The sequence below is a fragment of the Notolepis coatsorum genome (assembly GCF_963971535.1).
Source record: "Notolepis coatsorum genome assembly, chromosome: 1".
NCBI classification, from domain to species: Eukaryota; Metazoa; Chordata; class Actinopteri; order Aulopiformes; family Paralepididae; genus Notolepis; species Notolepis coatsorum.
Window position 1 is genome coordinate 118800729 of NC_140165.1, and position 25000 is coordinate 118825728.

At 48.9% G+C, this 25000-nt stretch overlaps 1 protein-coding gene across 1 annotated transcript in view; it reads right to left on the reverse strand.

Annotated features, from left to right (window-relative positions):
- abca2 (ATP-binding cassette, sub-family A (ABC1), member 2) overlaps window positions 1-25000 on the reverse strand; it is a gene marked incomplete at both ends in the record, with an annotated part of 250124 nt that overhangs the window by 185209 nt on the left and 39915 nt on the right. The window contains 7 exon segments of the mRNA XM_084338063.1: window positions 1233-1333; window positions 4964-4983; window positions 4986-5130; window positions 8754-8882; window positions 11013-11172; window positions 15496-15872; window positions 24404-24625. Coding sequence (XP_084194189.1) covers window positions 1233-1333; window positions 4964-4983; window positions 4986-5130; window positions 8754-8882; window positions 11013-11172; window positions 15496-15872; window positions 24404-24625 — 1154 coding nt within the window.

The following is a 25000-nucleotide window of genomic DNA, read 5'->3' on the forward strand; positions in this document are numbered from 1 at the left end:
TGGTGGTTATGTCATTGGTGTTTCCCGCGCGGTCCACCTCGCTTGAAATGGCCATGTATTTCCAATGGACACATTTCTAAATCGTCTCGTTTAAAACAAATAAAGCATGAACATTGGCATGTGTGTATTCATCCACAATCTATAGCTCAACATGAAACAATTCGCAATTAATCGTAAAATAACCTTGCGGGACCTCGCGGGAAACTAAAGTGACGTCAGACTACACCTCCCTATAGGAAACTAAAGTGACGTCAGACTACACCTCCCTATAGGAAACTAAAGTGACGTCAGACTACACCTCCCTATAGGAAACTAAAGTGACGTCAGACTACACCTCCCTATAGGAAACTAAAGTGACGTCAGACTACACCTCCCTACAGGAAACTAAAGTGACGTCAGACTACACCTCCCTACAGGAAACTACAGTGACGTCAGACTACACCTCCCTATAGGAAACTAAAGTGACGTCAGACTACACCTCCCTATAGGAAACTAAAGTGACGTCAGACTACACCTCCCTACAGGAAACTAAAGTGACGTCAGACTACACCTCCCTATAGGAAACTAAAGTGACGTCAGACTACACCTCCCTATAGGAAACTAAAGTGACGTCAGACTACACCTCCCTACAGGAAACTAAAGTGACGTCAGACTACACCTCCCTACAGGAAACTAAAGTGACGTCAGACTACACCTCCCTATAGGAAACTAAAGTGACGTCAGACTACACCTCCCTACAGGGAACTAAAGTGACGTCAGACTACACCTCCCTATAGGAAACTAAAGTGACGTCAGACTACACCTCCCTACAGGAAACTAAAGTGACGTCAGACTACACCTCCCTACAGGAAACTAAAGTGACGTCAGACTACACCTCCCTATAGGAAACTAAAGTGACGTCAGACTACACCTCCCTACAGGAAACTAAAGAGACGTCAGACTACACCTCCCTATAGGAAACTAAAGTGACGTCAGACTACACCTCCCTATAGGAAACTAAAGTGACGTCAGACTACACCTCCCTACAGGAAACTAAAGTGACGTCAGACTACACCTCCCTATAGGAAACTAACGTGACGTCAGACTACACCTCCCTATGGAAGACAAGCACGACAGCGGCGCAGACGTTACCTCAACAAACCTCAGGACAAGCCTCTCTAACCTGCTGCTCTCCTGCTACATTCTGCCTAATGAGAAGGTCAACAATATAAAAGATAATACATGAGGATGACTCACTGGCGAACACAGACACGTTGTCCCTGTACGCTTGGTTCAGTGTGTAGTTCACAATGCTGTCCTCGTCAGGAAAACCCTTGAAGATGTCCACGCTGACCTAGAACCCCAGGGCGGGACGGGACGGGCGGACGGGGAGGAGGAGGGGCGGGCGGGCGGGTAGGAGGGGCGGGGCGGGGAGGAGGGGCGGGCGGGGAGTTGGGGCGGGCGGGCGGGGGGGTGGGGAGGGGCGGGCGGGGAGGAGGGGCGGGCGGGGCGGGCGGGCGGGCGGGCGGGGAGGAGGGACAGAAATTAAACTCTCCTCAGCGGAAAGACTCTTTTAGGAATTGGCTAACTATTCTTAGGCCCGAGCGTTCTGTCAACACAGGGCTTCAGAACTCATATTACTGCAGGCCGTCTGGGCTTGGATCGATAGGATCGTGTTTCCCCCCCTTCCCCTCGTCTGAGTCAGAGGGCTCGTGTCAACAGTCTCTGTCTCTGTGCATCAGTGGGGCCGGTCCTTGGATGTTGATATAATAGAATGAATGTAGTTACAGTATTAACAGTATTGATTTTACACCCTTCCTCTTACCCTTCACATGTATGAATGAATTGAACAACCTTGTATGATCGTTATGTAATAGATATCAATGACAGTACAATGACCGTGGACCATATATATATATATATTATATGGTGACTGTAACTTGAGATTTAAACCTTTATCATTGGTTTGCCTATTATAATTACAATAGCAATACCACTGCCATTCATTTGACTGGTTTCTATGCTAATTGTGACTATTCACAATGACCATATTGGCATTGCATGGTATTACATTGCATGTTATATAATACCTTTAGGATGTGTGCCTATCGTATAACATCTTGTACCTACAGTATTTTCCTGTCATGTCTACGATATTGATGTGCGGTCATGCATCTGGTAAATGCCCTTTGCAACACTGAGTGCCGGTAACTAAGGCTGTCACATTATTTTCGAATTTCGAATTTACATAAAAACACGAGATTCGAACTTGAAGGGAGAAATGAGAATTTGAAAAAATATATATATATTATAATAATATCTAAAAAAAATTATTTTAGAATTTATTTTTAATATAAAAAAAATAAACATCAGGTCATATAGGTGAGACTGTGCTGAGAAGAATGATACCAAACACACCATGGTAAAAAAAAAGTTGGCAAAACTTTGAAAATAGCTTAGACTTTTTTTTAGGTATATTTATTTTGAATTTTTTCACTGAAATTCTAATTTGAATTTGAACTTGTATACAATTCTGAAACTAATTTCGAACGAGATCTTTTGTTAAAGCCCGACCGGTAACAGACCCAGGGGACACAGACCCAGGGACACAGACTCAGGGGCCACAGACTCAGGGGACACAGACTCAGGGGACACAGACCCAGGGGACACAGACTCAGGGGCCACAGACTCAGGGGACACAGACCCAGGGGACACAGACCCAGGGGACACAGACCCAGGGACACAGACTCAGGGGCCACAGACCCAGGGGCCACAGACCCAGGGGACACAGACCCAGGGGACACAGACCCAGGGGCCACAGACCCAGGGGCCACAGACCCAGGGACACAGACCCAGGGGCCACAGACTCAGGGGCCACAGACTCAGGGGACACAGACCCAGGGGCCACAGACCCAGGGGACACAGACCCAGGGGCCACAGACCCAGGGGACACAGACCCAGGGGACACAGACCCAGGGGACACAGACCCAGGGGACACAGACTCAGGGGACACAGACCCAGGGGACACAGACTCAGGGACACAGACTCAGGGGACACAGACCCAGGGGCCACAGACCCAGGGGACACAGACTCAGGGGACACAGACCCAGGGGACACAGACTCAGGGGACACAGACTCAGGGGCCACAGACTCAGGGGACACAGACCCAGGGGACACAGACTCAGGGGACACAGACCCAGGGGCCACAGACCCAGGGGACACAGACCCAGGGGACACAGACCCAGGGGACACAGACCCAGGGGACACAGACTCAGGGGACACAGACCCAGGGGACACAGACTCAGGGACACAGACTCAGGGGGACACAGACCCAGGGGCCACAGACCCAGGGGACACAGACTCAGGGGACACAGACCCAGGGGACACAGACTCAGGGGACACAGACTCAGGGGCCACAGACTCAGGGGACACAGACCCAGGGGACACAGACTCAGGGGACACACTCAGGGGACACAGACTCAGGGTAACAGACCCAGGGGACACAGACCCAGGGGCCACAGACCCAGGGGCCACAGACTCAGGGGACACAGACCCAGGGGACACAGACTCAGGGGACACAGACCCAGGGGACACAGACTCAGGGGACACAGACCCAGGGGCCACAGACTCAGGGGACACAGACTCAGGGTAACAGACCCAGGGGACACAGACCCAGGGGCCACAGACCCAGGGGACACAGACCCAGGGGCCACAGACTCAGGGGACACAGACCCAGGGGACACAGACTCAGGGGACACAGACCCAGGGGACACAGACTCAGGGGACACAGACCCAGGGGCCACAGACCCAGGGGACACAGACTCAGGGGCCACAGACCCAGGGGCCACAGACCCAGGGGACACAGACTCAGGGGACACAGACCCAGGGGACACAGACCCAGGGGACACAGACCCAGGGGACACAGACTCAGGGGACACAGACCCAGGGGACACAGACTCAGGGGACACAGACCCAGGGGCCACAGACCCAGGGGCCACAGACCCAGGGGACACAGACCCAGGGGACACAGACCCAGGGGACACAGACTCAGGGGACACAGACCCAGGGGACACAGACTCAGGGACACAGACTCAGGGGACACAGACCCAGGGGCCACAGACCCAGGGGACACAGACTCAGGGGACACAGACCCAGGGGACACAGACTCAGGGGACACAGACCCAGGGGCCACAGACTCAGGGGACACAGACCCAGGGGACACAGACCCAGGGGACACAGACTCAGGGGACACAGACTCAGGGTAACAGACCCAGGGGACACAGACCCAGGGGACACAGACCCAGGGGACACAGACCCAGGGGCCACAGACCCAGGGGACACAGACCCAGGGGCCACAGACCCAGGGGACACAGACCCAGGGGACACAGACTCAGGGGACACAGACCCAGGGGACACAGACTCAGGGGACACAGACCCAGGGGCCACAGACCCAGGGGACACAGACTCAGGGGACACAGACCCAGGGGCCACAGACCCAGGGGACACAGACTCAGGGGACACAGACCCAGGGGACACAGACCCAGGGGACACAGACCCAGGGGACACAGACCCAGGGGACACAGACTCAGGGGACACAGACTCAGGGGACACAGACCCAGGGGCCACAGACCCAGGGGACACAGACTCAGGGGCCACAGACCCAGGGGACACAGACCCAGGGGCCACAGACCCAGGGGACACAGACTCAGGGGACACAGACCCAGGGGCCACAGACCCAGGGGACACAGACTCAGGGGACACAGACCCACACAGACTCAGGGGACACAGACCCAGGGGACACAGACCCAGGGGCCACAGACCCAGGGGACACAGACTCAGGGGACACAGACCCAGGGGACACAGACTCAGGGGACACAGACCCAGGGGCCACAGACTCAGGGGACACAGACCCAGGGCCACAGACTCAGGGGACACAGACCCAGGGGCCACAGACCCAGGGGACACAGACTCAGGGGACACAGACCTTGGACATGAAGTGTGTCAGCCGCAGGCTGCGTTGTCGATGGTGTCCAGCTGCTCCAGCAGGGTGGAGGTGTTGGGGAGGCTGTAGTTGCCCTCCAGCAGTCCCTGCAGCAGCTCACTGTCCGTGGGGTTCAGCAGCTCGGGGTGCCTGCGGAGCTCCGAGGACAGCTGGAGGGGGAACGGGAGGGGAGGGGGAACGGGAGGGGAGGGGAACGGGAGGGGGAACGGGAGGGGGAACGGGAGGGGAGGGGGAGGGGGAGGGGGAGGGGAGGGGAGTGGGAGGGGAGGGGAGGGGGAGGGGGAGGGGAGGGGGAGGGGAGGGGGAACGGGAGGGGAGGGGGAGTGGGAGGGGGAACGGGAGGGGGAGTGGGAGGGGAGGGGGAACGGGAGGGGGAGTGGAGGGGAGGGGGAACGGGAGGGGGAACGGGAGGGGGAACGGGAGGGGGAGTGGGAGGGGAGGGGGAACGGGAGGGGAACGGGAGGGGGAACGGGAGGGGGAGTGGGAGGGGAGGGGAACGGGAGGGGGAACGGGAGGGGGAGTGGGAGGGGAGGGGGAACGGGAGGGGGAACGGGAGGGGGAACAGGAGGGGGAACGGGAGGGGAGGGGGAGGGGAGGGGGAACGGGAGGGGAGGGGAGGGGGAACAGGAGGGGGAACGGGAGGGGAGGGGGAGGGGAGGGGGAACGGGAGGGGGAACGGGAGGGGGAACGGGAGGGGGAACGGGAGGGGGAACAGGAGGGGGAACGGGAGGGGAACGGGAGGGAACAGGAGGGAACAGGAGGGAACAGGAGGGAACAGGAGGGAACAGGAGGGAACAGGAGGAGGGAACAGGAGGAGGGAACAGGAGGAGGGAACAGGAGGAGGGAACAGGAGGAGGGAACAGGAGGGAACAGGAGGGAACAGGAGGAGGGAACAGGAGGGAACAGGAGGGAACAGGAGGAGGGAACAGGAGGGAACAGGAGGGAACAGGAGGAGGGAACAGAAGGAGGGAACAGGAGGGAACAGGAGGAGGGAACAGGAGGGAACAGGAGGAGGGAACAGGAGGGAACAGGAGGGAACAGGAGGAGGGAACAGGGGGGGGGGGAACAGGAGGGGGAGGGGGAGGGAGTGGGTTTACACATCCGAGTCGACAGGATGACATAATAATAATGTGCATAGTGTTCATTTGCTCCGTATTCAAGTTGCATGCTGTTTACTTTTATTCATATTTTATATATTCAGATTCAAGCATGTGCATTTTATTTCCTACATGTATTGTCTTCCTTTACCCTGCCCATACCTGTACCCCCCCCCCCCCCCCCAAATAAAGTAATATCTCACCTCATCTCATCATACCGTATCTTATCTTATATTATCTCATCTTATCAAGGGAAAGCATAGGCTTAATGGAAGGCAACACGTGTTATGTAGGCCTTAAAAAAAGGTATATAGCCTACAGTTCAGTTATATCCATATAAAACTCACACAGCTCATAAAACGATGGCACAGAAACTTGTTTTCTGTTTAGTTTGTTTGTAGTTTGTTTTCATCTTTCTAAACCGAGGGACTTGCCCTCAAGCAATTGCAAAGAGATTAAATTAATGTATGTTTTACTTTCAAACGGATGCTTTGAGAAATATAAAGCAATGGTTTGCTGCTCCCTTTTGGTTTTGCGGGACAGTAAAGTAGGTTAATACTAGGGGTGGGAATCACCAGAGGCCTCACGATACGATACTATCACGATACTTGAGTCACGATACGATAGTATTGCGATACTAAATATATTGCGATATGCTGAGTATTGCGATATTAATATTGCGATATATTGCGATGTATTACCTTTTTTTAACTGCAAAGTGAAACTTTGTCAACATGTTTTATCTAATAAAGTAAAGTTCAGACTGTTCATCTCACTTCAATCATTTTTATTGCAGAACATGGTATTTTCTCAAGCAGACAGATGTCAACACTGTAATCTGTGTTGCATGTACCTGACAAACTGAACTGTTTGTATTACAGTCATATTCCAACTTAACTGAATGCACATGTGTGTGTGTGTGTGTGTGTGTGTGTGTGAGTGTGAGTGTGAGTGTGAGTGTGAGTGTGAGTGTGAGTGTGTGTGTGTGTGTGTGTGTGTGTGTGTGTGTGTGGACTACTGTACTATTACAGGTATTGAAATGAACAATGCAACTTCCTTATACAAAAAAAAATATATATATATATATTTTTTATAACATTTTTAATATTGATATTTGGCGTCCCTGTATCGATACAGTATCGCCACACAAAGTATCGCGATACTACTACGTATCAATCCCCCCCCCACCCCTAGTTAATACTGCTACAATATGTAAGAATAAAGATTTACATAATGGATAAAGCATTTGATCTAAATAGAAGCATTTTGATTAATTAACTAATGTCTTAAAATCACAGCAAAGTTGTGCAAAATAGACCAAATGGCTAAGTAGCAGAAACACTGCAGAACATAAATGGCAGGCTGATAGAAAGGACGTCTTCATACAGTAGTTGTTACTGGGCAGTTGCCACTCCTGAGACAAAGGTTTTAGCACCATGGAGAGCGCAGGATATAAAGGCCTTTTGAGAAATTCATATTTTGGCGCGGCTGGGTAGCACAGCGGACTAAGCGCTCGTCACCACCGCAAGAGACACTGGTATCGAATCCGGCTGTCAGCGGTGCCTCCGGCTTGGCCGGCCGTCATACTGACACAATTGGCAGAGTCAGCGGGAGGGAAGCCGGTGGGGTGGTAATCTGTTCGTTGTAAAACAGTGACTCCTACAGGTCGGTCAGGGCGCCTGCCCAGCGAGGGAGGGAAATGGTGAAGGTAGTGTGACCTCCCACACGTTACACTTCACCAAAGAGAGTCCGCGCTGTCAGGTGAAAAGAGGCTGCTGGCTGTCTCCTATGTATCGGAGGAAGCATGTGATAGACTTCAGGGCTCCCTAGACGACCAGTGGGGGGGCACATGCACGCAACGACCAGGAAGGGGAGGGGGGAATTGGCATAACGACTAAATTGGGATGGGAGGAAAAATACAGAAAAACAGGAGGAGAAAAAGTGGATCCAAAAAAATAAATTCATATTTTTTGCTGGACCATGCTGCTTAGAGCCATCTGGCGAAAAGGATATTTATAAAACTTCAAATTTACTTTCACTTGAATCTCACTCTTCACTAGATCCACGGTGCATCAAATTCTCCATTTACGCACCGATAGCAACTGCAAGTGGCGAGCTGTAGTTACTCACACTGTGGCCAATAATAATAATAATAATAATAATAATAATAATAATGGCTTGGATTTATATAGCGCCTTTCACATACCCAAGGCGCATTTGAATTTTTAATTGTAGCGTGTATGGACGAAATGCCAATGGATTAAGTATAATATGCGTCGCGGCCTATTACTAGCCTCCCAGGAATGACCCTAAACCGCTCTAAAACCATACTTATATTCACCACGGTATAAAACGGGAATGTATGGATGGAAAAATGATTCCTTTTTCACATCTTGAACGATAGATACTCGATGTCAAATGGGCCATAGTATTGCATCCATAGCTATTATATATATATATATAGTTATAGCCCTGCAAACAAGGTGAGCGACTCCATTGGTTTAATGGGTGGCAGCACATAGTCATATCCCGTTCCCAAAGTGGCAGAGAAAGAGTTCATATTAAAAAAATAAATTATAATAAAAAGGGCACTTTATGAGGCACAAAAGGGCAGGTGCTGGAGCACCCTCTGGGCTCTATGTGTGCACGTGCCTGATGTAGGGCTCTGATGTTACCTGCTGCAGCCAGGCCAGGTGGTGATGCAGCCTGCCTTCCTCCAGAAAGGTCCGGAGCTGCGCGGAGATGTTGAGCCACACACGTGTGTAGTGAGTCACGTTCCCCACAAACGCAAACGTCTCATTGGCCTGAGAGCAACAGAGGAAGTAAACAAACAATTAGTTATTATCATAGTTCTCCATAGTTGTTCCCAAGCTCCTTTCAAGCTCCTTGTATTTCTTATAATCAAATTGAATTACATTTGATTTTTTGAGTCTTTATGCTCAGAAAAATACAAATTCCATTTCGAAGTCATACACCATGTTGACGAGATCCAGACGCGTCTAGTTTTTTACCAACACATTTCCAGTTCCGCGTTCGCGTTCAGCGATCTGATTGGCCACTGACGTTTCTGGTGCGATCTGATTGGCCACTGACGTTTCTGGTCATGTGACATGTGCGCCCAATCGCGTGACGCCTGTGTCTTTGCCCATTTCCGCCTCGAACAGCATGCAAACTACCTAACGCCTAGTTTATCACTGGTTAAGCTTAGGCACTCTTTCGAAGTTGGTTAAGGTTAGAGTTTGGAATCAGGGCTGGTGTTCTATCGCCCTGCTCTAAGACAAACTCTAACCTTAACCAACTTCGAAAGAGTGCCTAAGCTTAACCGGTGAAAGAAACAGGCGTCACACGATTGGCCGCACATGTCACACGACCAGAAACGTCAGTGGCCAATCAGATCGCAGAACGCGAACTGGAAATGGTAAAAAACTAGGCGCGATCCAGGCATCAGCTGCTAAGGATGAAGCTAATCCCCGGTCAATGTTAATGTCATGAGTATCGTTGTTTAGCTTTGTATGTATCACTGATTAATGTTATAAGTATTTTAGGTCACCTTCTCCGAGCACACCTAGTAGGCTGAGGGGGCGTGGCCTTCTGTTCACTATACACGCTATAGGTGTTTGACTGTTAACACATTGGACGCTGTGGGCATATGGCCGTTTGTGCCAGCACTGTAATGCAATGGGGGTAGATGCCGGTGTTTGTAGTGCTAAAACTATATTAAATAGTATAGCTATGGATCTAATAACAAGGTCGATTGTCAGTGAGTTTCTTCCGGTCAACATGCAAAAAACTGATAATTTTTCCAACCATACATTTCCGTTTTATACCGTGGTGAGTATAGTATAGTTCTAGAGTGATTCTGTGTAATCCCAGGAAACGACGCTATGCAGCAATACGTGCAATTCACTAAAAACGTTGTAATTTCTCGCCTGTACACGCTACTGTTTTGAAATCACATCTAGATTATCGGTATTATGTTTCATCATCGATGCATGAAAGGGGGGGGGTCGCAACCAACGGGACACGGCCCACACACATGCTGCGATCGCAGGGGAAAAATTATCGGATTAACGCAAGATTGATAACATATAATCCTTACCTTGTCTATGATGTACTGCAAAAAGAATAATCCAATTATCTGATCGCCATTCCAAATACTGGTCGTGATCGTATGTCCAATGTTATCCACCAAAGAAAATGAACGGGGGGGCGGGGAATCCCTATAAGCGCGTGTCTTGCTGGAGTGTTTAGACCCCGCCTGCACGCTGCAGCTCGGCCTAGAAAACAAACCACATCGTTTCAAATGGAGTGCAATAGAGGCCGCAAGGCTTTAGGCGGCAGTAGCGGACCGTTGCGGTCTCAGACAGAGTGCCACACAGTCCTACAGCATAGCAGGATGAATTATGAATGGAAATAGCCAATAAAAGAAATAACAATCCAATAACGAGTTTACTCGTTGTTGGCAGAATTCGATTGGCTAGCTATAACGAGTTGACTCGTTTTTGGCGGCCATTGTGTTAAAGATTCCTCATCTCATCCTGTGAGTCCTCTCATCACTCAGCTGGATGTGACGTGTGGGCCAATCAGAGTAACCCATGTGTATTATGCGATTTCAGAGGAAGCTGATTGGATATATCCAGGGGGAGAGAGATCACAGAGCTTTAGTCATCATGTTCACAACAACAACCACAACAGTTCTAACATTTGGCTACATTGTACTGTATCTTGTATAACAAAAGGGAACAAATACAATTGTTCAAAGGACTCTTGAAGGCTGGTCTGCCGCACGTAAAGCACAGTCGTGTAGAATTCTGAATATAATATTCCCTTTTGTCAGTGGCTATAACGTGGAAAAACTCAGCCTACACGCCTACGCCAAGTGATACGACAACAACTACTACTACTAGGTCAAGAAAAACTGTGTCTCTACTTGCCTTCTGAATCACTTTATCCACCTGGGAGCCGATAGGGGAGTAGAGGATCTTGGGATTTGTAGTCATCAGATGCACCAGTAAGCCCAGGTTCCTCTGCTCCTTGCTGGTGAAGCCCAGCGAGCTCATGTTGCCCTGCTTCAGGGCTTCGGGCTTGATGATCCTGCAGGGACCAGAGACCAGTTGACCTCTGACCTTACAGCGTGCCCTTAACCCTTTCACTACCACAGTACAGAAGGTTAACCATCAACCGTCTGTAGTGTGGTAGTGGAAGGGTTAACCTTCTGTAGTGTGGTAGTGAAAGGTTAACCTTCTGTAGTGTGGTAGTGAAAGGTTAACCTTCTGTAGTGTGGTAGTGAAAGGTTAACCTTCTGTAGTGTGGTAGTGAAAGGTTAACCTTCTGTAGTGTGGTAGTGAAAGGTTAACCTCCTGTAGTGTGGTAGTGAAAGGTTAACCTTCTGTAGTGTGGTAGTGAAAGGTTAACCTTCTGTAGTGTGGTAGTGAAAGGTTAACCTTCTGTAGTGTGGTAGTGAAAGGTTAACCTTCTGTAGTGTGGTAGTGAAAGGGTTAACCTTCTGTAGTGTGGTAGTGAAAGGTTAACCTTCTGTAGTGTGGTAGTGAAAGGTTAACCGTCTGTAGTGTGGTAGTGAAAGGTTAACCTTCTATAGTGTGGTAGTGAAAGGGTTAACCTTCTGTAGTGTGGTAGTGAAAGGTTAACCGTCTGTAGTGTGGTAGTGAAAGGTTAACCTTCTGTAGTGTGGTAGTGAAAGGGTTAACCTTCTGTAGTGTGGTAGTGAAAGGGTTAACCTTCTGTAGTGTGGTAGTGAAAGGATAACCTTCTGTAGTGTGGCAGTGAAAGGTTAACCTTCTGTAGTGTGGTAGTGAAAGGGTTAACCTTCTGTAGTGTGGTAGTGAAAGGGTTAACCATCTGTAGTGTGGTAGTGAAAGGGGTAACCGTCTGTAGTGTGGTAGTGAAATGGTTAACCTTCTGTAGCGTGGTAGTGAAAGGGTTAACCGTCTGTAGTTTGGTAGTGAAAGGGTTAACCGTCTGTAGTGTGGTAGTGAAAGGGGTAACCGTCTGTAGTGTGGTAGTGAAAGGGTTAACCATCTGTAGTGTGGCAGTGAAAGGTTAACCTTCTGTAGCGTGGTAGTCAAAGGGTTAACCGTCTGTAGTTTGGTAGTGAAAGGGTTAACCGTATGTAGTGTGGTAGTAAAATGGTTAACCGTCTGTAGTGTGGCAGTGAAAGGGTTAACCTTCTGTAGCGTGGTAGTGAAAGGGTTAACCGTCTGTAGTTTGGTAGTGAAAGGGTTAACCGTCTGTAGTGTGGTAGTAAAAGGTTAACCGTCTGTAGTGTGGTAGTAAAAGGTTAACCTTCTGTAGTGTGATAGTGAAAGGGTTAACCGTCTGTAGTTTGGTAGTGAAAGGGTTAACCGTCTGTAGTGTGGTAGTGAAAGGGTTAACCGTCTGTAGTGTGGTAGTAAAAGGTTAACCGTCTGTAGTGTGGTAGTAAAAGGTTAACCGTCTGTAGTGTGGTAGTGAAAGGGTTAACCGTCTGTAGTTTGGTAGTGAAAGGGTTAACCGTCTGTAGTGTGGTAGTGAAAGGGTTAACCGTCTGTAGTTTGGTAGTGAAAGGGTTAACCGTCTGTAGTTTGGTAGTGAAAGGGTTAACCGTCTGTAGTGTGGTAGTGAAAGGGTTAACCGTCTGTAGTTTGGTAGTGAAAGGGTTAACCGTCTGTAGTGTGGTAGTAAAAGGTTAACCTTCTGTAGTGTGATAGTGAAAGGGTTAACCGTCTGTAGTTTGGTAGTGAACGGGTTAACCGTCTGTAGTTTGGTAGTGAAAGGGTTAACCGTCTGTAGTGTGGTAGTGAAAGGTTTAACCGTCTGTAGTGTGGTAGTAAAAGGTTAACCGTCTGTAGTGTGGTAGTAAAAGGTTAACCGTCTGTAGTGTGGTAGTGAAAGGGTTAACCGTCTGTAGTGTGGTAGTGAAAGGGTTAACCGTCTGTAGTTTGGTAGTGAAAGGGTTAACCGTCTGTAGTTTGGTAGTGAAAGGGTTAACCGTCTGTAGTGTGGTAGTGAAAGGGTTAACCGTCTGTAGTTTGGTAGTGAAAGGGTTAACCGTCTGTAGTGTGGTAGTAAAAGGTTAACCTTCTGTAGTGTGATAGTGAAAGGGTTAACCGTCTGTAGTTTGGTAGTGAAATGGTTAACCGTCTGTAGTGTGGTAGTGAAAAGTTTAACCGTCTGTAGTGTGGTAGTGAAAGGGTTAACCGTCTGTAGTGTGGTAGTAAAAGGTTAACCGTCTGTAGTGTGGTAGTAAAAGGTTAACCTTCTGTAGTGTGGCAGTGAAAGGGTTAACCTTCTGTAGCGTGGTAGTGAAAGGGTTAACCGTCTGTAGTTTGGTAGTGAAAGGGTTAACCGTCTGTAGTGTGGTAGTAAAAGGTTAACCGTCTGTAGTGTGGTAGTAAAAGGTTAACCTTCTGTAGTGTGATAGTGAAAGGGTTAACCGTCTGTAGTTTGGTAGTGAAAGGGTTAACCGTCTGTAGTGTGGTAGTGAAAGGGTTAACCGTCTGTAGTGTGGTAGTAAAAGGTTAACCGTCTGTAGTGTGGTAGTAAAAGGTTAACCGTCTGTAGTGTGGTAGTGAAAGGGTTAACCGTCTGTAGTTTGGTAGTGAAAGGGTTAACCGTCTGTAGTGTGGTAGTGAAAGGGTTAACCGTCTGTAGTTTGGTAGTGAAAGGGTTAACCGTCTGTAGTTTGGTAGTGAAAGGGTTAACCGTCTGTAGTGTGGTAGTGAAAGGGTTAACCGTCTGTAGTTTGGTAGTGAAAGGGTTAACCGTCTGTAGTGTGGTAGTAAAAGGTTAACCTTCTGTAGTGTGATAGTGAAAGGGTTAACCGTCTGTAGTTTGGTAGTGAACGGGTTAACCGTCTGTAGTTTGGTAGTGAAAGGGTTAACCGTCTGTAGTGTGGTAGTGAAAGGTTTAACCGTCTGTAGTGTGGTAGTAAAAGGTTAACCGTCTGTAGTGTGGTAGTAAAAGGTTAACCGTCTGTAGTGTGGTAGTGAAAGGGTTAACCGTCTGTAGTGTGGTAGTGAAAGGGTTAACCGTCTGTAGTTTGGTAGTGAAAGGGTTAACCGTCTGTAGTTTGGTAGTGAAAGGGTTAACCGTCTGTAGTGTGGTAGTGAAAGGGTTAACCGTCTGTAGTTTGGTAGTGAAAGGGTTAACCGTCTGTAGTGTGGTAGTAAAAGGTTAACCTTCTGTAGTGTGATAGTGAAAGGGTTAACCGTCTGTAGTTTGGTAGTGAAATGGTTAACCGTCTGTAGTGTGGTAGTGAAAAGTTTAACCGTCTGTAGTGTGGTAGTGAAAGGGTTAACCGTCTGTAGTGTGGTAGTAAAAGGTTAACCGTCTGTAGTGTGGTAGTAAAAGGTTAACCTTCTGTAGTGTGATAGTGAAAGGGTTAACCGTCTGTAGTTTGGTAGTGAAAGGGTTAACCGTCTGTAGTTTGGTAGTGAAAGGGTTAACCTTCTGTAGTGTGGTAGTGAAAGGTTAACCGTCTGTAGTGTGGTAGTAAAAGGTTAACCTTCTGTAGTGTGGTAGTAAAAGGTTAACCTTCTGTAGTGTGGTAGTGAAAGGTTAACCTTCTGTATTGTCACAGTGAAAGGGTTAACCATTTGGTAGTGTGGTAGTGAAAGGGTTAACCTCTGACCTTACAGCACTGTCGTATTCAATTTAAAGAGAATAATCTTCAGGACGAGGAGATTGCATTAAGATGTTTATTCAAGGTAAGCATTAAGTAATCATGAGTGTAACTCCATCCACGGCTGGCAGCCAACTGACTGTCAGGACCCCTTGTGCAGGTATTCATAATAGGAAGGTGCGCCTGGCGCGCCTGTCGTAAAATGAGATATTCAAAGCATGAATATTACAAGCACGTCCCTAATTCTTCCTAACTACACACATGGTAGCCATTTTGCTCTCATGTCAAATGGAAAGGAACCCAACCTGATGCATGATGTAAGAGAAAAATGGCCACCGTGTGAATATGGTCAATATAGGATCCACCGGCGACCATGTGATCTTCATCTACAGTATTGATTCACATCTTTTGTGTTCACCTGCTTTAAAAGGCACACGGCAAAATTTTGAGAAGTTAGCGTACCGTCTTCTCCAGAGAGAGACAAGAAGATAGATACCAGTTTCCTCTCTGTGCGTTCATTAGAAAGCTATCTGGCTGCACGTTAGCCTAGCTTAGCACAATGAATGGAAGTGGACATGGCCGGTTAGCCTAGGCATTGTCCAACAAACACCTCTCCCGAAGGCTAACCGTACATGTCCGCTTCCATTCATTGTGCTAAGCTAGGCTAACGTGCAGCCAGATAGCTTTCTAATGAACGCACAGAGAGGAAACTGGTATCTATCTTCTCGCTTCCCCACATGTTGGCGTGTGCCTTTAACCCTTTAACAAAGACAGAGTACTCCCTCTCCTCCACCGACCTGTTATTCCCACAGAGAATAGGCTGCAGTCCGGCCCAGAGCTGCACGAAGGCCGAGAACTGAGTGTGAGGATTCTCTCCTTCCTCCTTCCCTCTTCCTCCTCCCGCTCCCTCGGTGCCGTCGCCACTCCCCTCCCCCGGGCCCCAGGTGGTGTTGGGCCCCCAGGTGGTGGCGTTGAGGGGGGCCCAGGAGGTGAGGTTGGTGGGGGGCGGGGTGTCGCGGCCCCCCACGCAGGCCCCCTTGGGGAGCAGGCGGGCCAGGCCAGAGAGGAGGTCCACATCCCGCAGGAGCCTCTCCACGTCGGCCAAGTCCTTCAGCAGCGCCCCCAGGTGGGGGGAGGAGAGAGGGGCGGAGGAGGCGGTCTGATCCAGGCGAAGCTGAGAGAGAGAGAGAGAGAGAGAGAGAGGAGAGAGAGAGAGGGAGAGAGAGAGAGAGAGAGAGAGAGGGGGGGGGGGGAGAGAGATACAGAGATATACAGAGAGAGATACAGAGAGAGAGGGAGAGAGGGGGGGGGGATAGAGGGGGGGAGAGAGACAGAGAGAGAGAGAGAGAGAGAGAGAGAGAGAGAGAGAGAGAGAGAGAGGGGGAGAGAGACAGAGAGAGAGAGAGAGAGAGAGAGGGGGGGGGGGAGAGAGATACACAGAGATATACAGAGAGAGATACAGAGAGAGAGAGAGAGAGAGAGAGAGAGAGAGAGAGAGAGAGAGAGGCGGGGGATAGAGGGGGGGAGAGAGAGAGGGAGGTAGGGAGAGAGAGGGGGAGAGAGAGAGAGAGAGAGAGAGAGAGAGAGAGGGAGAGAGATGACTTGTGGTGTGTAGAAAGTGCTTCCTCGACAGTCTTCATTGACACACAGGTCTGTGGTAAGCACTTTTACCAGAATACATCCTTTTCTTAATAAAACAAACTTCCCCATTCCAAACCCACAGACTTCTATATAGTATTAATTTGTGAGCTGAACTGAATGAGTATAACAAACTCTATCACAGGAAGAGTCGGGCTAAACAAAATAGCTTTTGTGTCTCCTCTACGTCCATTCCTTAACCCTTTCACTACCACACTACAGAAGGTTCTGTATCGTATGGCTCTCGCTCGGCGTCACTCTCTGCACTGTCCTCGCACACGTGCACGCGCACTGAATAAAGACCACAATGTACCTTTAATCCCAATATTTGTCTGACCACACCCCTATCAGCTTACCCATATAAGCAGGGGTGGGGCCACCCACTCGCCTCCTTTCTCGCTTTCACCACAAGGAAGTGCCTCGGTAGATCCCCACTTGAAGTGATGTGATGGTAGGAGAAGAGTTGGAAAACAAGGATACGTTGACATCATATCTTTATTTTCTCTCTCACTATATTCGAGAAAATACGGCGATATTGTCTTCGTACTGGAGTGTCTGGAAGATGATGATCATTCTAAAAATCCTCCACCGGTTTTCGTATTGGGAGTTCGCGCCGCTACATGCCTTTCCAACTGCAGTTCTTGCTGTGTGCTGGTTGCGGTAAAGACACAGCTGGGCTGTAGGACGCGCCGCTGTTGTGAGAAGCGGTGGGTTCCAGGTTTGGTGAGTTATGTTTTGCTGGCGAGCTCCACTTGTCTGTTAGTGCTATGGGGGCTAGTTGACAATGTTTATGAAAACCGGACCCAGACTAGGGTCCTTTGTTCAGCCTCTTAGGCGACAGAAGACCTTGGTCTGAAGCCCATTATAGTTAACTAGTGGGCCACGACCATTGACACTGGTGATCCCTGTGTTTTCTGGACGAGTGGATGTTTTCTCTGTCACCGTGTAGGCCCCTTCTTTCATATCCAAATGAGAGTATTCCCTCACGAGGAAATATGGGCATAGATGTTCGTTAGTGGAAGATCTGTGTTCAAGTCAGCTACAGGCCAGTTTGGTATTGTGCTGGCTCCGTCGGGTGTTGGTAAAATCACCGTTGTAAAACTGTGTTAACATCTTGTTTCTCTTTTCTCTTAAAAAGTGAGGAGGGTTTCAGAACGGCGGCCTGTCTGAGTGAGTGTTATATCATTGTGTACAAGTTCAGGTGATAACTGCTTAGCTTACGTGCTAGTGGTGGCCTACTGTTAGCCAGTCAGCTGTTAGCTGCGGCGCTAGCCTGCTGTGATCACTAGGTGGCCTACCTGGCTAGGCTAGGAAACGTTAGCTTGCTGCTATCGGCCGAGGCCCAGCGCGGGGTGGCTCCGGCCCCTCGCGCGCCGCCGCGGTTCCCAACTCCCCTCTCCCTCACGGGGAGAGGCGGGGGGATTCGAAGTCTCCCCTCTGGTCGCGTGCGCCGTTTGCTCGGCGTCTCGCGGGCAGGGGCGGTAGCGACCGACGGTTAGAGCGGCCGTTAGCTTAATGCTACTCTGTTGAACGTGCTTTGATTATAACATGTTTTAAACACTCTTGACTACGACGTCATCTTTGACAGAGGATGTTCGTCGAACCTGCCCTGGGCCAGGACGGCAAGGACTGCGTCAACAAGGGGGACCGTAGCGACGGGATGCCCAGATCGACAACACAGAACGGCTGTGTTTACTACGGTGCCTTGAGACTGCACTTCGCTTGATCTACGCTCCGGGTAGGCAAGGTCTGGACCAGACCTTGAGCAAGTCTTCTTGCTTTCCCTTCTAAATGTTTTGTAAATAACGATGTTTTACAAAACGAGTGTTGCTGCACTACATTTAGGATACGATGCGAGTTATGTGTGAATTGTCTTGTCACTGGTATTAGCTTCTCCATGCAAATAGGGTTGTTTATTACAGATGTGAAAATGATCTGGTTTGTTGTGTTGAGAAACTTCATGTGTTCTTGTACCGAGCACTCTCAACTAAGGGGGTTAAACTAACCTATAAAGCTATGCTTAGTGACATATGAGTAAAGAATGATTCTTCTCTCAGCCTGTAATGACAATGAACAGTGTGTTCACATATTAACAGGTTTACCTGTTCAACTGGCCGTATTAAGGGTAAAGTAGGAGGGTTGTGTTTTCCCCCCGGTTCCCTGGGGACTTCTTAATCCTCCTCTCAGACATGTTGTTGCACTACATTGTGTCACTGTGTGGTAGGGATGCGATGTAACCCTTAGCTTGATTGCTGAGGTTGTGCTAAACCTGCTTGAGAAACTTTATTTTCCTAAAAGAAAAGATTGTTTGGTCGCTTTTCATGTGTGCTTAGCAAGGCCTGTGGCCGATACTAATCGAGAATTATGTATTCTCTCATTATGAAAAACGGCGTTCCTCTGTAGAGTGTTTTTGCCATTTTTTGTAGGTGATGATGGGTTGTGTGTGTCATGTGACCTACAACTGGGTTGGGCTGGCCACAGAAGCACCTGTGTAAGTGTGGTACCGGGGCTCTTGGAGAGCCCTCTCTATTCTGTGTTTTTTCCTTAGTAAAAATCAGATAGCAGGTTGGCACATGCGCTGTGTGAAGCTGTTAGACGCTTCGTGGAGCTGACTATGACTGTGTCATTCTCTCTTTTTGTCATTACATCGTATCATGGGTGTGGGGTCGTAAAGGGGTGAACTGGTAACCTTTCCTCCCCCTTTTTTCTGTTGGTCAGGGGTAAACCCACCTGTCCTTCAAGGTTCCTGTCACGTTGCGGTTCGGCACGTTACAGGGTGAGGGGCGTGTATTCGGCGTGTGCACCGCAGAAATTCCCCCGCCATAGAGTACGTCACCGTGCGCGTCTCTGTTGGTAGGACTTCCGTGTGCTGTTCAGGTCCATATGATGGATCTGTTTAAAACGGGGGGTGGTCAGGGCTCCTCCTCACGAAGCTCCTATTCGGGCCTTCTGTGAGTTTGGACTCTCCTTCCATGTGAGGGAGCCTCCTTTTATTGTACAGAGCCTCCTCCTCAGATTGATAAGGTGAGTGGAACCTCAAGAAGGAGTCCTACTCTATTGTGTGTGTATTCGATTCATTTCGATTATTGAGTGTGTATGGGTTCAGTGCCTCCTCCCCGGAGAGCCCTAAAACCAAACTTTTACATGGCTCAAGGTGCAATATATTCTTTTCAATCTGTACAGCTCGCGTGGGAAGTCTCTCTGGGAATTTCCGTCTCCTCTCTATGGGAGGGTGGTGGAATGTAAACATTTTTTACCCCCGGCCATGTAGACTGGGATACATACTGTTGGTGCTTCCTTCTTTTCTTTTAAAAAGAGTTGGAATTAGGAAGTATCACACCCCTCTTGTCGTTCCCCTGGGCGCCTTGGGGATTCAATGACAGGTCTAAATAGCCTGTTCATTGATGTGGGTGTGTCCCGACGCACGCATAGTGCTAGCTCGGGGTGTTCTGTAATCAGGCGACTGACTGGCACGCCTTGGTTGCTTGGGGTTAAAACGGCGTTTTTATAAAGCAACTGGGATGGAGGTTTTTCCTCTTCCGACGACCAAATCCGACGACCTGGTTTGGTTATCGACGGATTCTCGTTCATATCTGGGGGATGATGACGGAATGGATGGCTCCTCTCTCACGCATGGCGAAGAGGGGCCTGTTGGGGTGGTCTTTGACCTTTGACCTCCTGACCCTGTGCTTCCCGTATTGCCGGGCCCGGTCCGAAGTAATGTTTCGTCGACCCGTAGGCCTGGGTTAACCCTTTTTTGAAAACTGAAACACTTGTACTGCGGTATAGCCGGTGTATACCCGCAGGTGTGTTTTGGAGTTTTTTCTTGAGGGGTTATAGGAACAACCACCGCATTGGGTCACACCAAGGTGGTTGATTCCCTGGTGTGTTGGAGCAGTGTCAACTCCCGGGTTACCCGGTTGAGGGTGCCCCTGCACGTTCATGACGTCTGCCAATCGTGTCAACCTTCTCTGCCTCAACCCCTCTGGGTGGGGGTTTTTAAATGGAGGCTTGGTCATGCAACAACGCCAGCATACGCCCCTTCCGCCGGGGCGGCTGTGTTTAGCTGTCCCCTCTGGCGCCTGTCTCGTCCGCAGTCTCCAGGCTAGGGTTAACAGCCTGTTGCCTGGTTTTTCCCCGGTGCACTGCCTGCTTCCGTTGGTTAACCTTTTTTGTGTGCTTACGGCCATGCTGACTGCCTGTTCTGCAGGGTCAGTGTGCCAGGCGGTGTACTATTGGGGGGACAGGGCCCGCTCGGCTGAGGGGCCTTTGTCCGAATACGCTGGTGATGTGGGGGGCGGGGTCACTAAGTGCCCACCTGGTGGGGTCTTGATGCTGGCATCATGGACTTCTCCGGGCCCCCATTCCAGGGGGTCCAGTCCCTTTGGTGGGTCTGGGCCTTCCTTCGCGCTCCGCTGCTACGGCCTTGCCACAGGGTTGGGTTTGCTCTTGACCCCGTGATTTTGGGGGCAGTAACGAGGTTGTTCCCTCCGTTCGTTCCCAGGTGGCATGCGGGTTGTGCGTGTGTGTAGTCGTGGGGTCAGGCCACGGCTGCTCACCCTGTGCGTTGAGTTGCTTGAGTGCCTCTTCGCACGGTCGGGTCCGTCGCCCTCCCGGGAAACCTCCAATAGGGGGGGTGCCCTCCATTGGGGGGGGGGTCGGGGGGGCTCGGTCCTCCCTGATCTGATGGTTGTGGGGGGCTTTCAGCGGGGTGTATTTGTCGGCCGATGGCTCTCGCTCGGCCTCCCTTGTGCAGAGAGTGACGCCGAGCGAGAGCTATACGATACAGAACGTTAGGTTATGACTATAACCAAGTTCTGTTAGTAGTGGTGACGCTCGGCGTCCGACGCCGCTGCAGCCCTTGATCTCGCCTTGTGGTGAAAGCTTGGGAAGGAGGCGAGTGGGTGGCCCCACCCCTGCTTATATGGGTAAGCTGATAGGGGTGTGGTCAGACAAATATTGGGATTAAAGGTACATTGTGGTCTTTATTCAGTGCGCGTGCACGTGTGCGAGGACAGTGCAGAGAGTGACGCCGAGCGAGAGCCATACGATACAGAACTTGGTTATAGTCATAACCTAACGTTAACCTTTCACTACCACACTACAGAAGGTTAACCCTTTCACTACCACACTACGGAAGGTTAACCCTTTCACTACCACTACTACTAGTGAAAGGGTTAACCTTATGTAGTGTGGTAGTGAAAGGGTTAACCTTCTGTAGTGTGGTAGTGAAAGGGTTAACCTTCTGTAGTGTGGTAGTGAAAGGGGTAACCTTCTGTAGTGTGGTTGTGAAAGGGTTAACCTTCTGTAGTGTGGTAGTGAAAGGGTTAACCTTCTGTAGTGTGGTTGTGAAAGGGTTAACATTCTGTAGTGTGGTAGTGAAAGGGTTAACCTTCTGTAGTGTGGTAGTGAAAGGGTTAACCATCTGTAGTGTGGTAGTAAAAGGGTTAACCTTCTGTAGTGTGGTAGTGAAAGGGTTAACCTTCGGTAGTGTGGCGTGAAATGGTTAACCATCTGTAATGTGGTAGTAAAAGGGTCAACCTTCTGTAGTGTGGTTGTGAAAGGGTTAACATTCTGTAGTATGGTAGTGAAAGGGTTAACCTTCTGTAGTGTGATTGTGAAAGGGTTAACCTTCTGTAGTGTGGTAGTGAAAGGGTTAACCTTATGTAGTGTGGTAGTGAAAGGGTTAACCGTCTGTAGTGTGGTAGTGAAAGGGTTAACCTTATGTAGTGTGGTAGTGATAGGGTTAACATTCTGTAGTGTGGCAGTGAAAGGGTTAACCTTCTGTAGTGTGGTAGTGAAAGGGTTAACCTTCTGTAGTGTGGTAGTGAAAGGGTTAACCGTCTGTAGTGTGGTAGTGAACGGGTTAACCTTATGTAGTGTGGTAGTGATAGGGTTAACATTCTGTAGTGTGGCAGTGAAAGGGTTAACCGTCTGTAGTGTGGTAGTGAACGGGTTAACCTTATGTAGTGTGGTAGTGATAGGGTTAACATTCTGTAGTGTGGCAGTGAAAGGGTTAACATTCTGTAGTGTGGCAGTGAAAGGGTTAACCTTCTGTAGTGTGGCAGTGAAAGGGTTAACCGTCTGTAGTGTGGCAGTGAAAGGGTTAACATTCTGTAGTGTGGCAGTGAAAGGGTTAACCGTCTGTAGTGTGGTAGTGAACGGGTTAACCTTATGTAGTGTGGTAGTGATAGGGTTAACATTCTGTAGTGTGGTAGTGATAGGGTTAACCTTATGTAGTGTGGTAGTGAAAGGGTTAACCTTCTGTAGTGTGGTAGTGAAAGGGTTAACATTCTGTAGTGTGGCAGTGAAAGGTTAACCTTATGTAGTGTGGTAGTGATAGGGTTAACATTCTGTAGTGTGGCAGTGAAAGGTTAACCTTCTGTAGTGTGGTAGTGAAAGGGTTAACATTCTGTAGTGTGGCAGTGAAAGGGTTAACCTTCTGTAGTGTGGCAGTGAAAGGGTTAACCGTCTGTAGTGGGGCAGTGAAAGGGTTAACATTCTGTAGTGTGGCAGTGAAAGGGTTAACCGTCTGTAGTGTGGTAGTGAACGGGTTAACCTTATGTAGTGTGGTAGTGATAGGGTTAACATTCTGTAGTGTGGTAGTGATAGGGTTAACCTTCTGTAGTGTGGTAGTGAAAGGTTAACCTTCTGTAGTGTGGTAGTGAAAGGTTAACCTTCTGTAGTGTGGTAGTGAAAGGTTAACCTTCTGTAGTGTGGTAGTGAAAGGTTAACCTTCTGTAGTGTGGTAGTGAAAGGTTAACCTTCTGTAGTGTGGTAGTGAAAGGTTAACCTTCTGTAGTGTGGTAGTGAAAGGTTAACCTTCTGTAGTGTGGTAGTGAAAGGTTAACCTTCTGTAGTGTGGTAGTGAAAGGTTAACCTTCTGTAGTGTGGTAGTGAAAGGGTTAACCTTCTGTAGTGTGGTAGTGAAAGGTTAACCTTCTGTAGTGTGGTAGTGAAAGGTTAACCTTCTGTAGTGTGGTAGTGAAAGGTTAACCTTCTGTAGTGTGGTAGTGAAAGGTTAACCTTCTGTAGTGTGGTAGTGAAAGGTTAACCTTCTGTAGTGTGGTAGTGAAAGGGTTAACCTTCTGTAGTGTGGTAGTGAAAGGTTAACCTTCTGTAGTGTGGTAGTGAAAGGTTAACCTTCTGTAGTGTGGTAGTGAAAGGTTAACCTTCTGTAGTGTGGTAGTGAAAGGTTAACCTTCTGTAGTGTGGTAGTGAAAGGTTAACCTTCTGTAGTGTGGTAGTGAAAGGTTAACCTTCTGTAGTGTGGTAGTGAAAGGTTAACCTTCTGTAGTGTGGTAGTGAAAGGTTAACCTTCTGTAGTGTGGTAGTGAAAGGTTAACCTTCTGTAGTGTGGTAGTGAAAGGTTAACCTTCTGTAGTGTGGTAGTGAAAGGTTAACCTTCTGTAGTGTGGTAGTGAAAGGTTAACCTTCTGTAGTGTGGTAGTGAAAGGTTAACCTTCTGTAGTGTGGTAGTGAAAGGTTAACCTTCTGTAGTGTGGTAGTGAAAGGTTAACCTTCTGTAGTGTGGTAGTGAAAGGTTAACCTTCTGTAGTGTGGTAGTGAAAGGTTAACCTTCTGTAGTGTGGTAGTGAAAGGGTTAACCTTCTGTAGTGTGGTAGTGAAAGGGTTAACATTCTGTAGTGTGGCAGTGAAAGGTTAACCTTATGTAGTGTGGTAGTGATAGGGTTAACATTCTGTAGTGTGGTAGTGATAGGGTTAACCTTATGTAGTGTGGTAGTGATAGGGTTAACCGTCTGTAGTGTGGTAGTGATAGGGTTAACATTCTGTAGTGTGGCAGTGATAGGGTTAACCTTCTGTAGTGTGGCAGTGAAAGGGTTAACCTTCTGTAGTGTGGTAGTGAAAGGGTTAACATTCTGTAGTGTGGCAGTGAAAGGGTTAACCTTATGTAGTGTGGTAGTGATAGGGTTAACCGTCTGTAGTGTGGTAGTGATAGGGTTAACATTCTGTAGTGTGGCAGTGATAGGGTTAACCTTCTGTAGTGTGGCAGTGAAAGGGTTAACCTTCTGTAGTGTGGCAGTGAAAGGGTTAAGGCCAGCCTACCTCCTCGATGACACTCTGTGTGTCCATCTGCTCCCTCAGCGCGCGGCTCATCTCTCTGAAGCGCTCGGCCCTCTGGCCCGCCCCTCCGCCACACAGCACGCCGCGATAGGCCTGTAGCACCGGCTGCTGCTTCTCGGGGACCAATAGAATCTTACTCAAGTCACTGCTCCCGCCCTCCCCGCAGGTGAGAGCCTCTAGCATGGCACCGGTGAGGAGAACCCCCTGTGAGTGACAAGAGCACAGATAACAGCTGGGTGCTGTGGAATAAAATAACATATATTATCCAAAAGGATTTTCTTTCTGTTCATGTATGCGAGATAATAATAATAATTGATTGTTCATTGAATGTGCTATCAAACCAAAACCGATATTTTAAAATGATATCCTCTCAAATATAGCACATTTTGAGAGACATTTTAGTTACATTAATACTATGTGCTTGTGTATATTGATGAAAATATACATTATAACTGCTGTTGTGACATGGTTATGATGTTTATTCTTGAATACGTTTTGAAAATAAAACGATAACGACAGTCTGGAGAGCTTGATTTATGACGTGATGTCATGTGGGGTATGCTTAAGGGGTTAAGCATA